General features: G+C 40.6%; 1 protein-coding gene across 5 annotated transcripts in view; it reads left to right on the top strand.

Moving 5' to 3' along the window:
• The window catches only part of FER (FER tyrosine kinase), a 147,047-nt gene that overhangs the window by 20,792 nt on the left and 110,822 nt on the right, over positions 1 to 15,433 (top strand). For all 5 annotated transcript variants that reach the window (XR_014503056.1, XR_014503057.1, XM_083403894.1 and 2 more), the window contains exons 6-10: positions 1,020 to 1,203; positions 3,909 to 4,046; positions 7,100 to 7,219; positions 8,468 to 8,590; positions 9,568 to 9,757. Coding sequence is in view for 3 of the 5 variants with exons in the window: in XM_083403894.1 (XP_083260020.1) it covers positions 1,020 to 1,203; positions 3,909 to 4,046; positions 7,100 to 7,219; positions 8,468 to 8,590; positions 9,568 to 9,757 (755 nt within the window). In the remaining 2 variants the exon portion in view is untranslated. The remainder of the gene's footprint in view (positions 1 to 1,019; positions 1,204 to 3,908; positions 4,047 to 7,099; positions 7,220 to 8,467; positions 8,591 to 9,567; positions 9,758 to 15,433) is intronic.

Here is a 15,433-nt window from a genome sequence, read left to right as displayed (position 1 = left end):
TCATGGTTAACTTTGACAAAAACAATTAATTGAATAATGCCTCAGAATAAAAGCACTTTGAGATATGAATGTATATTATGAGAATAAATGTTCAGGTAACTGCATTATGAGATTTTTCTAGCCAAATGCAAACTAAATGTAATAATACCTTACCCTTCATGAATGTGTAATTCATATTGTCGACCATAGAGCTGAGAACAAAATATGCAGGCAGCATATGAGAGAAAAAAAAATCAAAATAGGAACGTAACATCCAATACAGTTGTTCCTCAAGCTCGGTGTTAAAAAAGGGGAAAAAAGAAGGATAAAGAGTGCATAGTGTAAACTTTTTTGCAATGTGTTAAACTTTTAAAAACGGTGATTCAGAAAGCTCTAATTAGGGTAGCTTGTGCCCAGTTCAACAGATTATATATTGTACTTTGGCATTCTGAAGCAAAGAGGCAGAGCCTGCTTTCATTTTGAAAATTGAAAGGCTAGCAGTTATTTGAATCTGTTTCTAGCACTAATTGGAACTCATTTCACCCTGGTAAGGCAAAGAGCTGAAGTAAAGAAATTGAATTTAAAGCCTTTAGAAATTCTCAGAAGAATCTACGGGTTTCATTAGGTTAATAGCTTGCATTAGATAGCAGATATGAAAACAGAAGTGGTGGCTTGGATCCAAAAAAACCCCAAGCAACTATCTCTCTAGGCTTGTGTTTCTCAATTGCAGGCACTGTGTATTGCATGGCAAACTGCTTTTGAAGGGAGGTGACCTAGGGTGTACTTAAGTATCTCTTTGGATCCCTGCCCATGTGTGTATTTAGCTAGAAATGAAATCATGAGCAAAGTTTAGGGTGCAGCCCTTCACAATTAATCATGTTAAAGCCCTGTTGAATTCAGTGGAACAGGGTTATGTCATGCATACCTGCACCATTGAAATCAATGGTAGTTAAAAGTGGTTAACTTTGGCTCTTGCTTAAGTTTTTTTTATTGCATCCCTATATAATTATGGATTTTCCTTCCCATTGCTCTTCCTTCAGGAAAGGAGACTGAAAAAGCCAAAGAACGTTACGATAAAGCTACTATGAAACTCCACATGTTGCACAATCAGTATGTGTTGGCGCTGAAAGGAGCACAGTTACACCAGCACCAGTATTATGACGCTACACTTCCTCTGTTCCTTGACTCCTTGCAGAAGATGCAAGAAGAAATGGTTAAAGCACTGTAAGACACATTTTCTTTTACTGTAAAACCATGCATATTTCAGCTGCCTGGGCACATTGCATTGTTATTTGTAAGTAGTGGTAGCCTAAAATAGCATCCATTGCTGTTAGCTACTCCCAAAATTTTACAGTGGCAGCTGAGGATAGAAACATGAATTTAAGGTGCTGGTTTTATAAAGCATTGTATGGTTGGGAGTATCCGAGGGAACACTTTCTGCCAACCTGGGCCTGTATCAAAGACCCTGCCCTCATAGTCGAGTAGTCAATGTAGAAATGGCCTTTCTAATGGTGGAGTCCTCATTGTGGAACATTGTCTCCAGGGACAGTAGTCAGCACCAACTTTTTTTGTGTGTGTGTATCAAGTGAAGAAGATAATTTTATTCTCATGGGCTTTTAATGGATTATTCTGTTTTCTGCTGTTACTTGTCTGAATTGCTGATGAGGTAAAATCAGCAAATGCCCGCAAGAAGTAGTGGAAATAAAATAGCTGGTGCGATCTGAAAGCTGGTTGTTGGAACTTTAAACAGTGCTACATTGGAAGCTTGATCTGAAAAGTGGTGTTATAAAAGTTTTAAACAATATTTTCCATTCCGTGTCATTGTTGGCTGTTCAGTTTTTATTAATTGGGTTGGATAGCCATTATTGCTCTCGGTCTTCCTTTTTTGACAGCATAATCTTACAAAAAGACTCCTAAGGTAAATGGAGTTGCATTTTGGTTATGGGTAGCTTTCCCCCTCTTTTAGCTCAACAGCTTCTGTAGATATTCTAAAACCAGGTTACTCCCTCTTCAAACAGTTGCTAAAATATTAATGGGCCTTTTGAGACAAACAGGGTTGCATTTTTTAATTTACTTTGAAGTAAACTGTTAAATTGGAGCCCGTATTTGCCATTCCCAAAGCAACTGACCCTGTTCTTCATTTTGTGACTTTTGCTCTTTTTCTTGTTTTGGCAGCTGTGAGTAGCATTGTTTCTCTAAGCATAGAAATTGTGTCTTCGTGCTCTTACCTGTTCAGTGCTTAGGATTTCATGGGGAACAATTTGTACCAGTGGATTAAATCCAATGGTGTCTATCCCATAGGTAGACTACATTTCCTCTCTCACGATAGGGCTTCCTCTTCTGGGGATTCTTCAGCAGAAGTTTGCAGGGAGCACAGGAGGCTGCTGGGTGAGAAGAAAGGAAGGGAAAGTCCTGTTGTGTGAGAGGAACTCTATTCTATTTGTGGATGCATACTATGGGATTTACCCACTGATGCAAATCTTTGCTTATTTGACTTGTGCAGATGGGCCTATTTAAAAGGACATAACCTTCTTATAGTTTAGTTCTGAAACCTCAAATCAGTATGATATTCATTTGGCTCTTCAGAAACCTTCTTGCAGTTGCTGGGACTTCCAGATCACTCTTGATTGGGACCTGTCCTTAGCCTGCTCAATTTTATGGGTATGGTACTGAATATTTGACAACCCAGTAGAAAAAGGTTTTATGTTTTGATTGATTGATCTCACTCTAAACAAAACCTTTGAAAAAGCATCATGCAGCAGTGAATATATTGTAGCATGCGGAGTGCAATTCAGTTATTCAGTGTTTATTTTTATTAAGTCATCCTTCTCAGCTGAGCCTACAGCAAGTTTCTCATATTCTGGTGAGCAGGGTAGATTATGCTAGATAAATGGCTACCATCAGGATGTGTGGTACAAGGGAATCTTCATTTCCTTCTTCAGTTCAACAGAAATAGCAGACAGAGGAGAAGAGATAAGAAGGGCGGTATAGTGGTTTCCTTCACTTCTCTCTTTCCCTTCGGTGGTGGTTTGAAAATGAGAAGAGGAACATGGAGCAGCTGCTGTGGCATGTTTCTTGCAATCTGCTTGTTCCCCATGTGTAGTTCTAAAGAAGGAAAGGGAGGAGCAGAAGGGAAATTGCTTATGCTTCAGGGTTGCTCTCACCTCCCTTTCCAGCTTTTGAAGTATCACGCAGGTGAGGATAGGCTGCATACCAATGTACGTATCTTGAATGATGAGTTTGTGGTTGAAGCGTGATCACTGTTGCACAGTGTAGGCACATGATTGTCTTTCCCAGACTGGGCTCTGAGGGAACTTGTTCATCTGGTTCTTGGCAGAAACTACATTTGTCACATTGCTGAATGGATGGCTCCTGTGTCAATTATGGAATTCCCCCTGTCCCTTTTCAGAAGAAAACTGTGCAAAGCCCTAATTGTCTGGCTGTTGTGTCCACTGTAAAATAACTTCCTCCCCTTTCAGAACTGGTTCTAAACTTTTAAAAACACTGTAAAAAAATAAAACATTTTAAGAGCTGAACAAGTGTTTGATAGGATAAGCATGCCAGGAAGCAGACAGCCCATCTGAAGCACTGAGGGAGGGGGGGAGAGTGTGTTGGAATCTGATCCACAGACCGTGATCTTCACAGAAGGGCAGGGAAGCAGATTGCACCTCTTGTTCATATGTCTGTTCCCTAAGAACTTTTGCTCTTCAAAGCCTACTCATAAAAAGCATTTGGAGGCCTTGGGAAGGTTGCAATACCAAGACATAAAATTATGAAGCAGCATATGTCATATATAAATAAGACTTAATTATCCAAGGAGTTAATGAAGAGCTAAAAAACAAGAATTCATCCATTCCTTCATGTTTTTAGTTTATAAATTACTGAAAGGTTTTCTAGCCATACTTACGCAGTATTTTTCTTTTCTCCAGAAAAGGTATCCTTGAAGAATACAGTCAGATCACCAGTCTTGTGACAGAAGAAATAGTGAATGTTCATAAAGAGATCCAAACATCTGTTGAACAGTTAGACCCTGGTTCTGAGTACAGTAGTTTCATAGAGGCTCACAGGTAAATGTATATTTATAACTGCTGTTGTTGTTTCACCATGGCAAACTATAATCTGTTCTAAATAAATTTATCCTCAACACTGTAGAACATCAGATAATATGTGGTGGCATCACATGCATGCTCCTCATGCAGCAGCATGCGAGATAGCGTCTCTTTTTCCACATGGTTGCCTGAATTTCCAAAAGAACTGGTTGTAGGAATCTGGAGAATATCTCCTGTTGGCTTTCTTGTCTGTCTTGCTAGTGAGCAGCATCTTGTGTTTGTCTCTGGATTCAACTAGAGAGTCATTGAGGGTTTCTTTTCCAAGAAGTTTGCCACCCACATAGCAGGTGGTGGAGAGCTTAACGCAGGACCGAATATCTGCCTCCCAGTGTGTAGATGCCACAGAGTGCATCTGGCCACCACACCAGCCACAAGGACATAGTATCCATTGTAGGGATGCAATGAATGCAGCTGAACAGTGTAGCTTGAGTAAGGTTTGGTGGGTACGACTCATATCTTGAGCAGGGTTGTCTAAAAGATCATCTACCTGCATTAAGGATGCATGTGCAGACACCAAGTCCGTGCAAACTACTTTTCTGGCTAAGGCCCTGTGGATGGCGCAGTCTAGGTGGCATTCTTCAGCTGAGAGTCCCCTTCCTGCAGAAGCAGAGCTTTAGAAACTGAAATGGAAATAGGTAGAGCTACGCTGGGCAGTTTTAAGGAGTCCATGAAATCAGAATCTAACTAGTATAAGTTTTTAGCGAGCACTACCACTTTCTGATGCTGGAGGGTTGAATCCCATTCAGCCTTTGTAACCTTCAAGAAGGGAGCTGGAACCACAACTCCAGACATAGGAGGTTGTGGTTCCTTTAGTACTGCCACTGTTTTAGTGGAAGCAGGAGATGACTCTGCGGGGGGGGGGGGGGGGGAGTTAAACTCCAAGGTAGCTAAAGTTTTGCATAATAAAGGAATGTAATGAGATTCCTGAAATAGCCAATGTGAGAATTGTTGGTGTTTGTGTGTGTGGTGTGTCATTCCATATATCCTCATATTAATCCATGTTAGTAAAAGTAGTCATTGGATTCTAATACTCTCCCAGACCAAAGGAATGGAGAGACCGAGGTCTGGTGGAAGCAAGCTCAGTGGTAGGTACATTAGGCTGCCTTGAGCTGAGAGAGAACCTTTTGGGCGCTGTCTTTGAGGTCATAAATCCCTTGCCAGCAGGTCTGGCTTGAGCAGGTGAAGAGGCTTGTAAAACACGCAAGAGCTGAGAGTTGTTGCAGGAGGCCCTGCTTGATTTGATTGAGCGTGTCCTCAGACAGCTGTAGGGTATGAGCAGGAGCTGGCTCTGAGGGGGGAATGGACCCCTGAAAAACCCTGGTCAATGGTAGTATTGGAGGGAAGGAGAGTTGGAGCCCCTTGAATTCCTCTTCATCTGATGATTGAGAAGGACTAATGGGATGCAGAGCATTGCAAGGAAGCAGTTTTTAAAGCCCTTGCTTGCATCTTTTCCTTTTCTCAATTGGTATCAGCCTCAGAGGAAGGAGGGACGCTTTCCCCCTCCCCAAGTATCTAACCCCACTAGCTTCCCTGGAACAGGAGAAACTGTATCTCTGGTGGGGTGGGCGCTGCAGGAGAGGTTTGAGCCATTGATGTGAATTGGTAGGGATGGCTGGCTGATCACTATATGAAAGGGGTGGTTGTACTTCCTTCTCCTTTCAGTTTTTTGTAAATGAATTGAGACTCTCTTTTGGAAAGGAATCCTCGATAAAGAGATTTTTCCTGCTTGCTGGAAGAGGGAAAATGGCTTTCTTGTCAAACGCAAGCAAGATGGACTTGCACTTTCTCTAGGTTTCTCAGATCCCTTTCCCATTGTCTTGCATATTAAACGGCTGTTGCTGTAGTGGAAAGGATTTTCTTTTCTCTCTTAGCTTAATGTATGGGGGGATATATAGAAGCTTTTGTTAAATTCCATCTATTCTGGGGCAGAGGTGGGGTGGGGGAGGTCTGTGAAAACTGAAGACACAAAGAAGCTAAAGTTAAATCTGAGGACTTAAAGTTAAATCCGAGAAGTACTGAGTAAAAGTATTCAGTAAGCTATTTGGAAAGACAAGAGAAAGTGAATAAAAATGTAAGAACCTGAGAAATCAGCGGGAGCTAATGGCAACTGGCTGCACTTTGATCGAAAGCAGGAGCAGAACTGCATGATGGATGCCCCACCTCCCAAAAGGTTGCTGCCTGCCTTTGTTAAGTGGGCAGAGCCATTAACCCATCCTACTAACCTAGAGCTGGGAATGGGAAAACTGTCTTCAACACTGTGGAATAGCAGATAACTGGGTGGTGACCGCACATGCATGTTCCTAGTGCAGCAGCATCTGAGATAGTGTGGTTTAAATCACCCAACCCTTTTGAGGGACTGCTTCATACAAGTGAATAGTTGCACCAGCACTATGTGAGTCACATGTGTGAGCTGTCAGTTGTATGAACTGGTCCTCCTCTGATCGTGTGATTGGTGTAGATTGCAGCCATTTCATCTGCAGAGACTAGAAATTCTTATGGGCAAAAGAACTGTTCCTCAGGCAAGAGGTTAGTGGGATGGGGCATGGGCAAAGGAAATCCACATACGACTACTTTGGCAAAGGTCATTGTCAGCTATGGATACATAGTTCATAAAAGTTCTTACTTTCTCTACGCTTGTTTTAAATATAAAATATATTATCTCCCATGGTCCTTCCACTAAATCTTAGTATAATTGTCAGAACTAACAGCCTGTAGCTGGCCAGCCTGGTATGGAAGTAGAATACAGTGTCATTCCCACTTCAGATGCTTGGTGTTAGTCTGTGTCCCACCTTTGGCAGTTCCTAGAACAAGCAGTCCTAGTAGCTCAGAGGAAATCCCATTTGTGGGACCTGTATTCATATAGAGTCACAACAGCGCCTATGGACAACCGAGATATGTTAATATCCTGATTCCTTTAATTTAATGCAGTTGTATTTTTGCAGACTTCGAATAGCATATTGTACTTGTGTGAAGTGTCTTTGAGTATTAATCAATGTTTTGCATCTGTAAAGGACACCAGATGTTGCGCAACAAGAAATAGAGTTTGATACATCTTTATTGGAAGAAAATGAAAATCTTCAAGCTAATGAGATTATGTGGAATAATTTAACAGCTGAAAGTTTGCAAACGATGTAAGTAACTTAGCCTCCTTTCTCGTTTTTTTCATCTTGCCTTATATGGTTCAGTTACTGACATCTCCAGGTAGACCAGACCCCTACATGAAAGCTGGAGAGCTGTGCCCATCAGTGTAGATAATACTGAGCTAGATAGACAAGAGTTTGCTTCACTGCAATACAGCTTCCTATGTTCCCATTTGTTGACCAGGGTGATGAGCAAAGTTATTGCAATGTAATGACCACTTAAGCTTAGGAGAGTGGGGAATTGTTACTGGGGGTGAGTGATATATCAATATTTTGTCTTTTACCGGTATGAACTCCAGACCGCGATAAAGGTTTCACATTTTTCCCCACCCTGTAATATATCGAGAATGCACTACCCAGCTGGCCTTGCAGACCCAGCAGGCAGGAAACAGCACTTTACTGCAAAGCAAACCTTTACTGCAGAGTAGATGACCATTTCCTGCCTTCAGATCTTCAAAGCATAAGCCCCTGCTGCCTCTCAGCTGGTGTTGCAGAGTAAAGGGCTTTACTTTGTAGTAAAAGCTGCTTTCTTCCTGCAGGGTCTGCAAGGCGCAAGCCCCATGCCTCTAGCTAGAGACAGATCCAGCATAACAATAAGCTTCCCTGCCGAGGCAGGGAGATTCATTAGGCAGAATAGAGACCCAGCACGATATCAGGCTAAGCATGATATCTAGGTCTCTACTCTGCCTAGCAAGAGACATTGTTTGTGCCTTAAAGCCCCGTGGATCTTATTGCCAGAAAAATAAACTTTGTTTGCTTATTGGAATTGATTCCAATCAGCAAACAAAGTTTCTTCTTCGTGATAAGATCAATGTGGCTTGGCTCCTGCTTTTGTTAAGGCAAAGAAGCAACAATTTACTTTTGCAAGAAAGGCTTTATGTATTTGGAAACCAAGGTGCAGATGATGCTGGTGAATGGGCTGTTGAACTTGCAAGTATCCCACCAGCCTGAGCCAACATGGCCAGTACACAGGGATGATGGGATTTATAGTTCAAAACAACTGGAGGGCTATAGTTGGTATAGAATGTATTTCCCCCCAATCGATGTGATATAAGCAAATAATAACAATAGATGGATATATGTTCATAGATACGAAAAACCTAGAATGGCTACATATAAGTGTATATTGCTCTCTCTTACATTTTCAATTGTATTCTGATGAAAACACTAGGGAGTTGCTAAGTGTATGCAATATATATTTGTGAGATGAATATATAATATTTTTCATTGAATCCTTAGGTTGAAAACAGTAGTAGAAGAGCTGATTCAGACACAGCAGACACTTCTAAACAAGGAAGAGCTAGTATTGGAATTAGAAAAAAAGATAGAAGAATCTTCTAAGATCTGTGAGAGGAAATCTGAGTGAGTATTAAAAAAAAGTCATGAAGTTTTAGTGTGCCATGATTGGATCTCATATCTGAAAATAATTAAGCAAGCCTGTCTGTATTCAAATGACTTGTTTATAACTTGTTAGGAACATATATTCCAAGGTAGCAGAAGACCCTCTGCAATTGCTCCAATTTGGGAATTAAAATCCCCATAAATATGTATAAATGCTGTGGGAAATTTATCACTGACCTGCTCCAGTAAGGAAGTTAAATCTGACCATATCCTGGTGGTCAGTGACCGACTATTAAGCGGAGGAATGTAGATGTTTAAAAGCAAGGTTCCTAATTGTATTAGCTCCTAACAAGTCTGGATCTACTGACCAGTTAGGTAAGCTTTCATTAGAGGAATATATAGCAAAACCTCTTACTTGGGATAAGGCATACCCAGCCCCATTTCTTGCACATTTGCCGTGTAAAGAACCAGGGCTGTCCATATAAGGCAAATAAATTACACCGTGCTGCAATTGTTTTGTAGTTGCCTCCATCTCCCTTGCCCTAGCTGCTCCAGTTGAGGATTTCTGGACAAACTTTCTGGACAATGGAGTCCCAGATGATTTATTTTAAGCACTGTGGGTCTGTGCTTATGTGGTAACCATATTAAAACCATTAAAATTGCAGAATATCCCTCAGTCAAGAAGAGCTTTAAAATTCCTTATCAGCAGAATGCTGCAAGCCGAATCAAAAGTTGCCCTCTCAGCACCTTTCCTATAATTAACATATATGACTTTTAAGTCCACGTAAAAGTAAAACAGATAAGCTCCTTGCCTGCATGTTGCAATTAACATGAACAGCTGAGCCAATTGACTTTAAAACTAAGACAAATTAAAACAGACGGTGTAGCTCAAAGGACCTGTCACCATCCTCACCCAGAAATCCATGTTTTTTGAGAGGAGAAATTAACTTCAGGTCCCACCCACCCCTCTAAATTAATTTTATCTCGTTCATTTTCAGTGTTGTGCTTCTATTAAGCCAGAAACAGACACTGGAAGAATTGAAGCAAACGGTTCAGCAATTGAGATGCACTGAAGTCAAGTTTGCTGCCCAGAAGGAACTTCTAGAACAAAAAGTGCAAGAAAATGATGGGAAAGAACCACCACCTGTTGTAAACTATGAGGAGGATGCCAGATCAGTTTCTTCAATGGTAATTCCTGTGATTATTATGGTATAACAGTGGCATTAATGGTGTACTTGTATGGGGCTGCAACTAGCAGTGACTGTTAACTGGAGGATATAGCACAACTACAAGGCATCCTGTTTCACTTTAGAGTTACTTTAATGATACATTGATGAATTAGGATCTTATTTTTTAAAATTGAATTTTGGTGCAACTGTAAATACAAAGAGAACTTAAGAATGAGGATCTTACTCAATAGATTGCTTTAAAGCTGGATTAAAATTAAGGTGGCTAGTAGCACATCAAGACCGAAGAGAAAACAGGTTTGCATAAAACTTGCATAAGCGAATTGATATGTGTAGATTGAAATTCAGAAACGATTGCTGTAATTTAAATGAAAGGGCAGCACTTATTAACATAGTGAGGAAGTCTGGGGCCAGAAGACTCGTGTGTCTGGTGAATCTACTGCCTAAGTTCTAATTGCAGAAGGGCAGCTTCAAGGCTTCATGGACTATGATAGCCATGACTATATCCTCTTCGTCCAGAACATTACATTTCCAATTACTAGGGCTATGCACCAGATTTGACTAAGTCCTGGATCCTGAGCCACGTTGTGCCTATTTGGAAGGATTCAGGCCTTGCACAAGTCAAGCTGAGATAGCCACAGATCCCTGTGGGTTGTGTTGAATGACCCAGAGGGATCTGGGGCTGTCAAGGATAAGGCATCAGGCAGGAAGAAGAGGCATGCATTGAGTTCCTTGTGACTGACAGCTGCCTATTTTGAGAGAAGGTAGGAGCCTAATGCCCTGTGACTCTCCTTCCTGCCTGATACCCCACTTGATCAGTGCCTCTGCATAACAGCTGTTGAGCAGAGGCATTGATCCTGTGTGGTGCGGGGTGATCCTTGCAAGTGGCTTCCCTACAGAGAAGTCACTTGCAAAGCAGCACCCTGAAGGATAGATGCCTTCAGCTGTTGTGTGGAGGAGGCATTATTTCTGCACGGTATGGGTCCTGGATTTCCTGCTGACATCATAGGGTCACTGGGTTGGAAGCTGTAGCTCTGCTCTGAAGACGAGGTAGGAAAAGAAATTATTTTGGAAGAGAGCAGTTCCCAATCAGCTGGTTTATTGGTTTCTGACTATCCTGGCAGAATGGACTATATGGATTTTGGGGACTCAGTTATGTTCTTACCTTTTGGAGTAGGATATAAATCTCTGGATCCCCACAGGAATTCTAATTCATAATATCTATGAAATTGTGTGGCTTAGCATTGCTTCTGTTTCATGGCAGGCAGATAAAACAAAAAAAGAGATAATTCATTTTATTATAGTTGGTAACCTTCCATCGATATGTGGGAGCGATTCACTAGAAATTTCTGAGTGGCTTTTCTCAACATGCAGAGGTTTGGAACTTGTGTTTGGTGAAGAAAATTTTCTCTCATTTTTTTGTTCTGCCTGTCTGCATCACGTCAACATGACATCTTGGTTTGCAGTAGAGAAGACTTCCTGACATCTATATCTCATGCAAATGAAAATGTGCATTTGATATAATTTATTTCTGTCTCCATTAGGGCATGCTTGTTTTCCCATAAACATGTCCAAATATACTGTCTCAATACTGGCTATTGTTTCACCCTCCCTCTCTTTTCCCATCTAGTTGTTTTTCAAATGCCAAAGTTGCATTCATTCCCCTGTCACTATTATTGGTATTCAAAACATGAGATGTACATGCTGCTCTGGACAAACTAATTTGATAAGGGCCTCTGCTAGAAAGTTTGCAATATAAATTAGGTATAGCGTAGCAGGAAAAAATATATACAGTGGTACCTTGGTTTAAGAACAGTCCTGTTTAAGAATGATTTGGTTTACGAACTCCACAACACTGGAAATAGTGTCCCGGTTTGAGAACTTTATCACAGTCTAAGAACGGAATCCGAATGGTGGAAGAGCACCGGCAGCGGGAGGCCTCATTAGGGAAAGCGCACCTCGGTTTAAGAACGGTTTCGGTTTAAGAATGGACTTCCGGAACAGATTAAGTTTGTAAACCAAGGTACCACTGTATAAAGAAAATTAACTGAGAGAAGGAAGAAAGGGTTGCTGTATCAGTATTTAAGAAAAAGTAAATTAGTTTTCTGATAATATTGCCATGGCCATACCAACCATAGAGGCAGCTTGCAACTATTCTGGGTGCCAAAATACCTGGGGTGCTAGCTTCACCTATGTAAACAGAGAGCACCACTGTGTGGACTTTTGAAGGTGACACAAGAGACAGCTTAGTAGCTCTTAAACTGGGTGATATTCCCTCCCTTCCAGGAAAGATAAATGAAAGTCTTTTGATCCTCATGGAAATACACTTCACCAAATATGTGCCTGTTTTGATGTGGGGGCATTTCACACGCATACCTCTAAGCATTTCCTTACATTTCCTGGACTTTGCACACCCTAGTCTTGGAGACTAGCTTTCAGAGGGAAAAGGGAGCAGGGACAGTGTTAACAGGGAGTGTTGTGACTGGAGGGCGCTGGAGGGGCTAAGAATCCATTCCTACCTCATGATACTTGTGTACAAATGACTACTACCCCCCCCCCATTAGTGCTCTCTACCTTTGCTTTGTAAGATGGGGTTCCCCTACCCTTAATTCAAAGAAGAATGCTAAACACATCTTTTCTGTAATGATTGTGATTGATCATCCATTTTCAGTATTTCTTCGATAAAACAAAAGTATTTTGTTGGTGAATTATATATAACCTTTTCTCTTATCTCACCATGCTGTGACTCTTAGTCATTTTTGAATGGCTTTTCAGATTTACCATGTATAATGATCCTCCTGAATGAAAATTATTTATTTAATTAGAAGTTAAATTGTTGTTTTCATTTCAAAGCAGGTCATCCTTTTGACCTTTTCAATTTTGTTATTTAATTCTTGACTTAAACAACTATGAATGCATTTCTGATTTATGATCAGCAGCATTCTTTTATGAATTTACAGTGTTGTCGAGCACAAAAATATGCATTCAGCAGCATAAAGAAACCTTGCTACTCAATTATCCTTAAGTAAATTATGCAAAGCTTCTGTATGCAGATGCAGCATAAGGTTTAACGTATAAGGTATCTGTAAAATAGATTCTTGATCAGTTTTTTTTTTAAAAAAAATATCATTATTATAAATTAGAGTGTTACTGTTTGCATGGGTTTCAGTTTGACATTCATTTAAATATTTTAAATGTTTTTAGTGAGGGTTCATTGCTCAGTTTTTTCTTGCCCTCCAATACAGCATGGAAGCTAAGGAGTGAATGGGGTAGAGCTTGGTTTTGTATTTCTCCCTTCCCCACTCCCCTCATCAGAGAGTGAGTCATTCTTTCAGATAAACCCAGGATCTCCTTTTATTTCATTTCCATCTCCTCACGGTGAAGGAAAGGGTAAGAGAGAGAGAGAGAGAGAATGCTCAGAACCCAACCTTATCACTTCCTAGGGGGTTAATTGGACTGTATTTTACATTACAGTGGTACCTCGGGTTAAGTACTTAATTCATTCCGGAGGTCCGTTCTTAACCTGAAACTGTTCTTAACCTGAAGCACCACTTTAGCTAATGGGGCCTCTTGCTGGAGCACGATTTCCGTTCTCATCCTGAAGCAAAGTTCTTAACCCGAGGTACTATTTCTGAGTTAGCGGATTCTGTAACCTGAAGCATATGTAACCCGAGGTACCACTGTAATCTGTTTCCCATGCTTCCACTTACTGATTACCCTTATGGAATTGAGAGAGCTCTGTCACCTTGCTTTATGTCACTGATAGCACTGACCTTCATCTGGTAGGCTGGTTCCCACAAGTTGGTCATAGCTTGGCATTTAGTGTGCTGCCCCATAACACTATTTCTGCATATGGTAAAATAAATAAATAAATAAGTAGGTCCCATAATGCATATTTGCATTGAAAGGTGCTTCCTAGGTGTGGAAAGTTGAGAACTGCAGGTGTAGTAGTGTTGATGGATGTTGATGGAAGTAGTGTTGCTTCAGTGTGTTTAGCTTGATGGATGACCACCTTGACAGATGGGAAGATAAAATATATTAATTCCATTTATCTCTGAACTTCCTGAATACTTAAGAGGAGGGTAGGGCATAAATGATGAACATTGGGGGGAAAGAAAAGAGAAAAAAGAAACTCAAAGTTGCTTAAAAACATTTTTGTCAGCATTTTTATATCAAGAATTCCAAAGTGAGATCTTAAGAATGGTTGTGATTGAAGCTGAAGTTAGAAATATTCTTCTTGGCATTAAATCAGTGACTGTCTAATAAAAGTATTCATCTTGTTTTTGAAAGCTATATTTCATTACTGCAGCAAATAAACTGTGGGAACATCAAATGCTTTATCTTTTTTCAAGAAAGTGAATAAAAGCAGAATAACATTAGAACTCTGTGTAGAAATGAGGGCATGTAAATGTATGGAATGAAAACAATGTTAACATGACTTCATGACAGCATTCTGGAGGAAGTTAGGATAACTCTGCTGTTCCTAGATGACCAGGGAAGGAAACCAGCACAAAGAGGTCTAGCCATTATAAATTGTTTTGATGCTTTTACCACGAAAGGTCTCCTACATGATGAAGTGATCAAGCCTGCCAAAAGTGGGTCCCAGAACTACTATATCCAATGTCTGATCTCTTCCTTTCCCAATTCTTAAGAACACAGATGGTGGAGAATGGACAGATTTACAACTGGGAACAGAGGCCTTGAAGAATTGGGGATGAAGTGGGGGAGTCACTACCGCTAATAGCAAACTCAGGTGGCCAGCTCTGACACCCATTGCAGATTCGGCCTTCTCTCTGTAGCCTGCTTTGCTCCCTGTGCAACTGGTCTGAAAAACTGCTCCAAAGGAGCTAAATCTCAATTCTTCTGTCTCATAGGAAGAGAGACTCTGATCCATTGTTCTATAAGATTTGCAAGAGAAGTGTGTATTATAAAAGTGTGACATGGATTTAATTATATAATGGCCAGGTTTTGATGTAGTGCTAATAATCTGTGATTTAATGTTTCATGTACAAGCCTTTGACTCCTACAGTGATGGGGAGGGAACTGGAAAGTTTCACTTTCTTGTTCAACCAACTCCTTATGTGCTCCTTATGTGGGAAGTCTTAACTGTGATTTAGGGCAGCTTCCCCAACCTAGTACCTTCCAGATGTTTATGGCTGCATCCCTTATCAATCATGTCCAACATAGCATACTGACTGGGACTGATGGGAGCTGTAGCTAAAACATGTGGAGGATACCGGTTTGAGAAAAGCAGGTTTAGAGGAGCAAGTTAGGATCAGAAACTCTGCTATGAAGATAGCTGACTAAAAACCTACCATACTTAGGCAATCTGTGATTCTGTATCAATGTCCAGTGCTTAAATCTCATTTTCCTACTCATATTGAAATACTGTCCCTCAGTGAGGCCAAACTTAGATTCACAAAATGTTTAGGGGTATGCGTACTCTTGCATCCCCCCAGAAAAAAGCACTGTCAATGTCCATCTCAAATTGTTCATATCATCGACAAAAAATAATAGTTCAGTCAAAGATGGAATGTTAGGTATAAAAAGCCATCATATCTGGGTCAGTTTGCCAGTAGGTGGAGCTCACTGCCAGCTTAAAGGTATGATATTGAAGAAAAACCTTTATTTAATTCACAAGTTTGTTTTTTAGAACAAAAAAATTACCCATAAGGTA

The sequence above is a fragment of the Podarcis tiliguerta genome (genome assembly GCF_965153285.1).
Source record: "Podarcis tiliguerta genome assembly, chromosome: 11".
Lineage (NCBI taxonomy): Eukaryota > Metazoa > Chordata > Lepidosauria > Squamata > Lacertidae > Podarcis > Podarcis tiliguerta.
The sequence above is the reverse complement of the archived record's forward strand: the minus strand, read 5'-3'. Positions and strand labels throughout refer to the sequence as shown.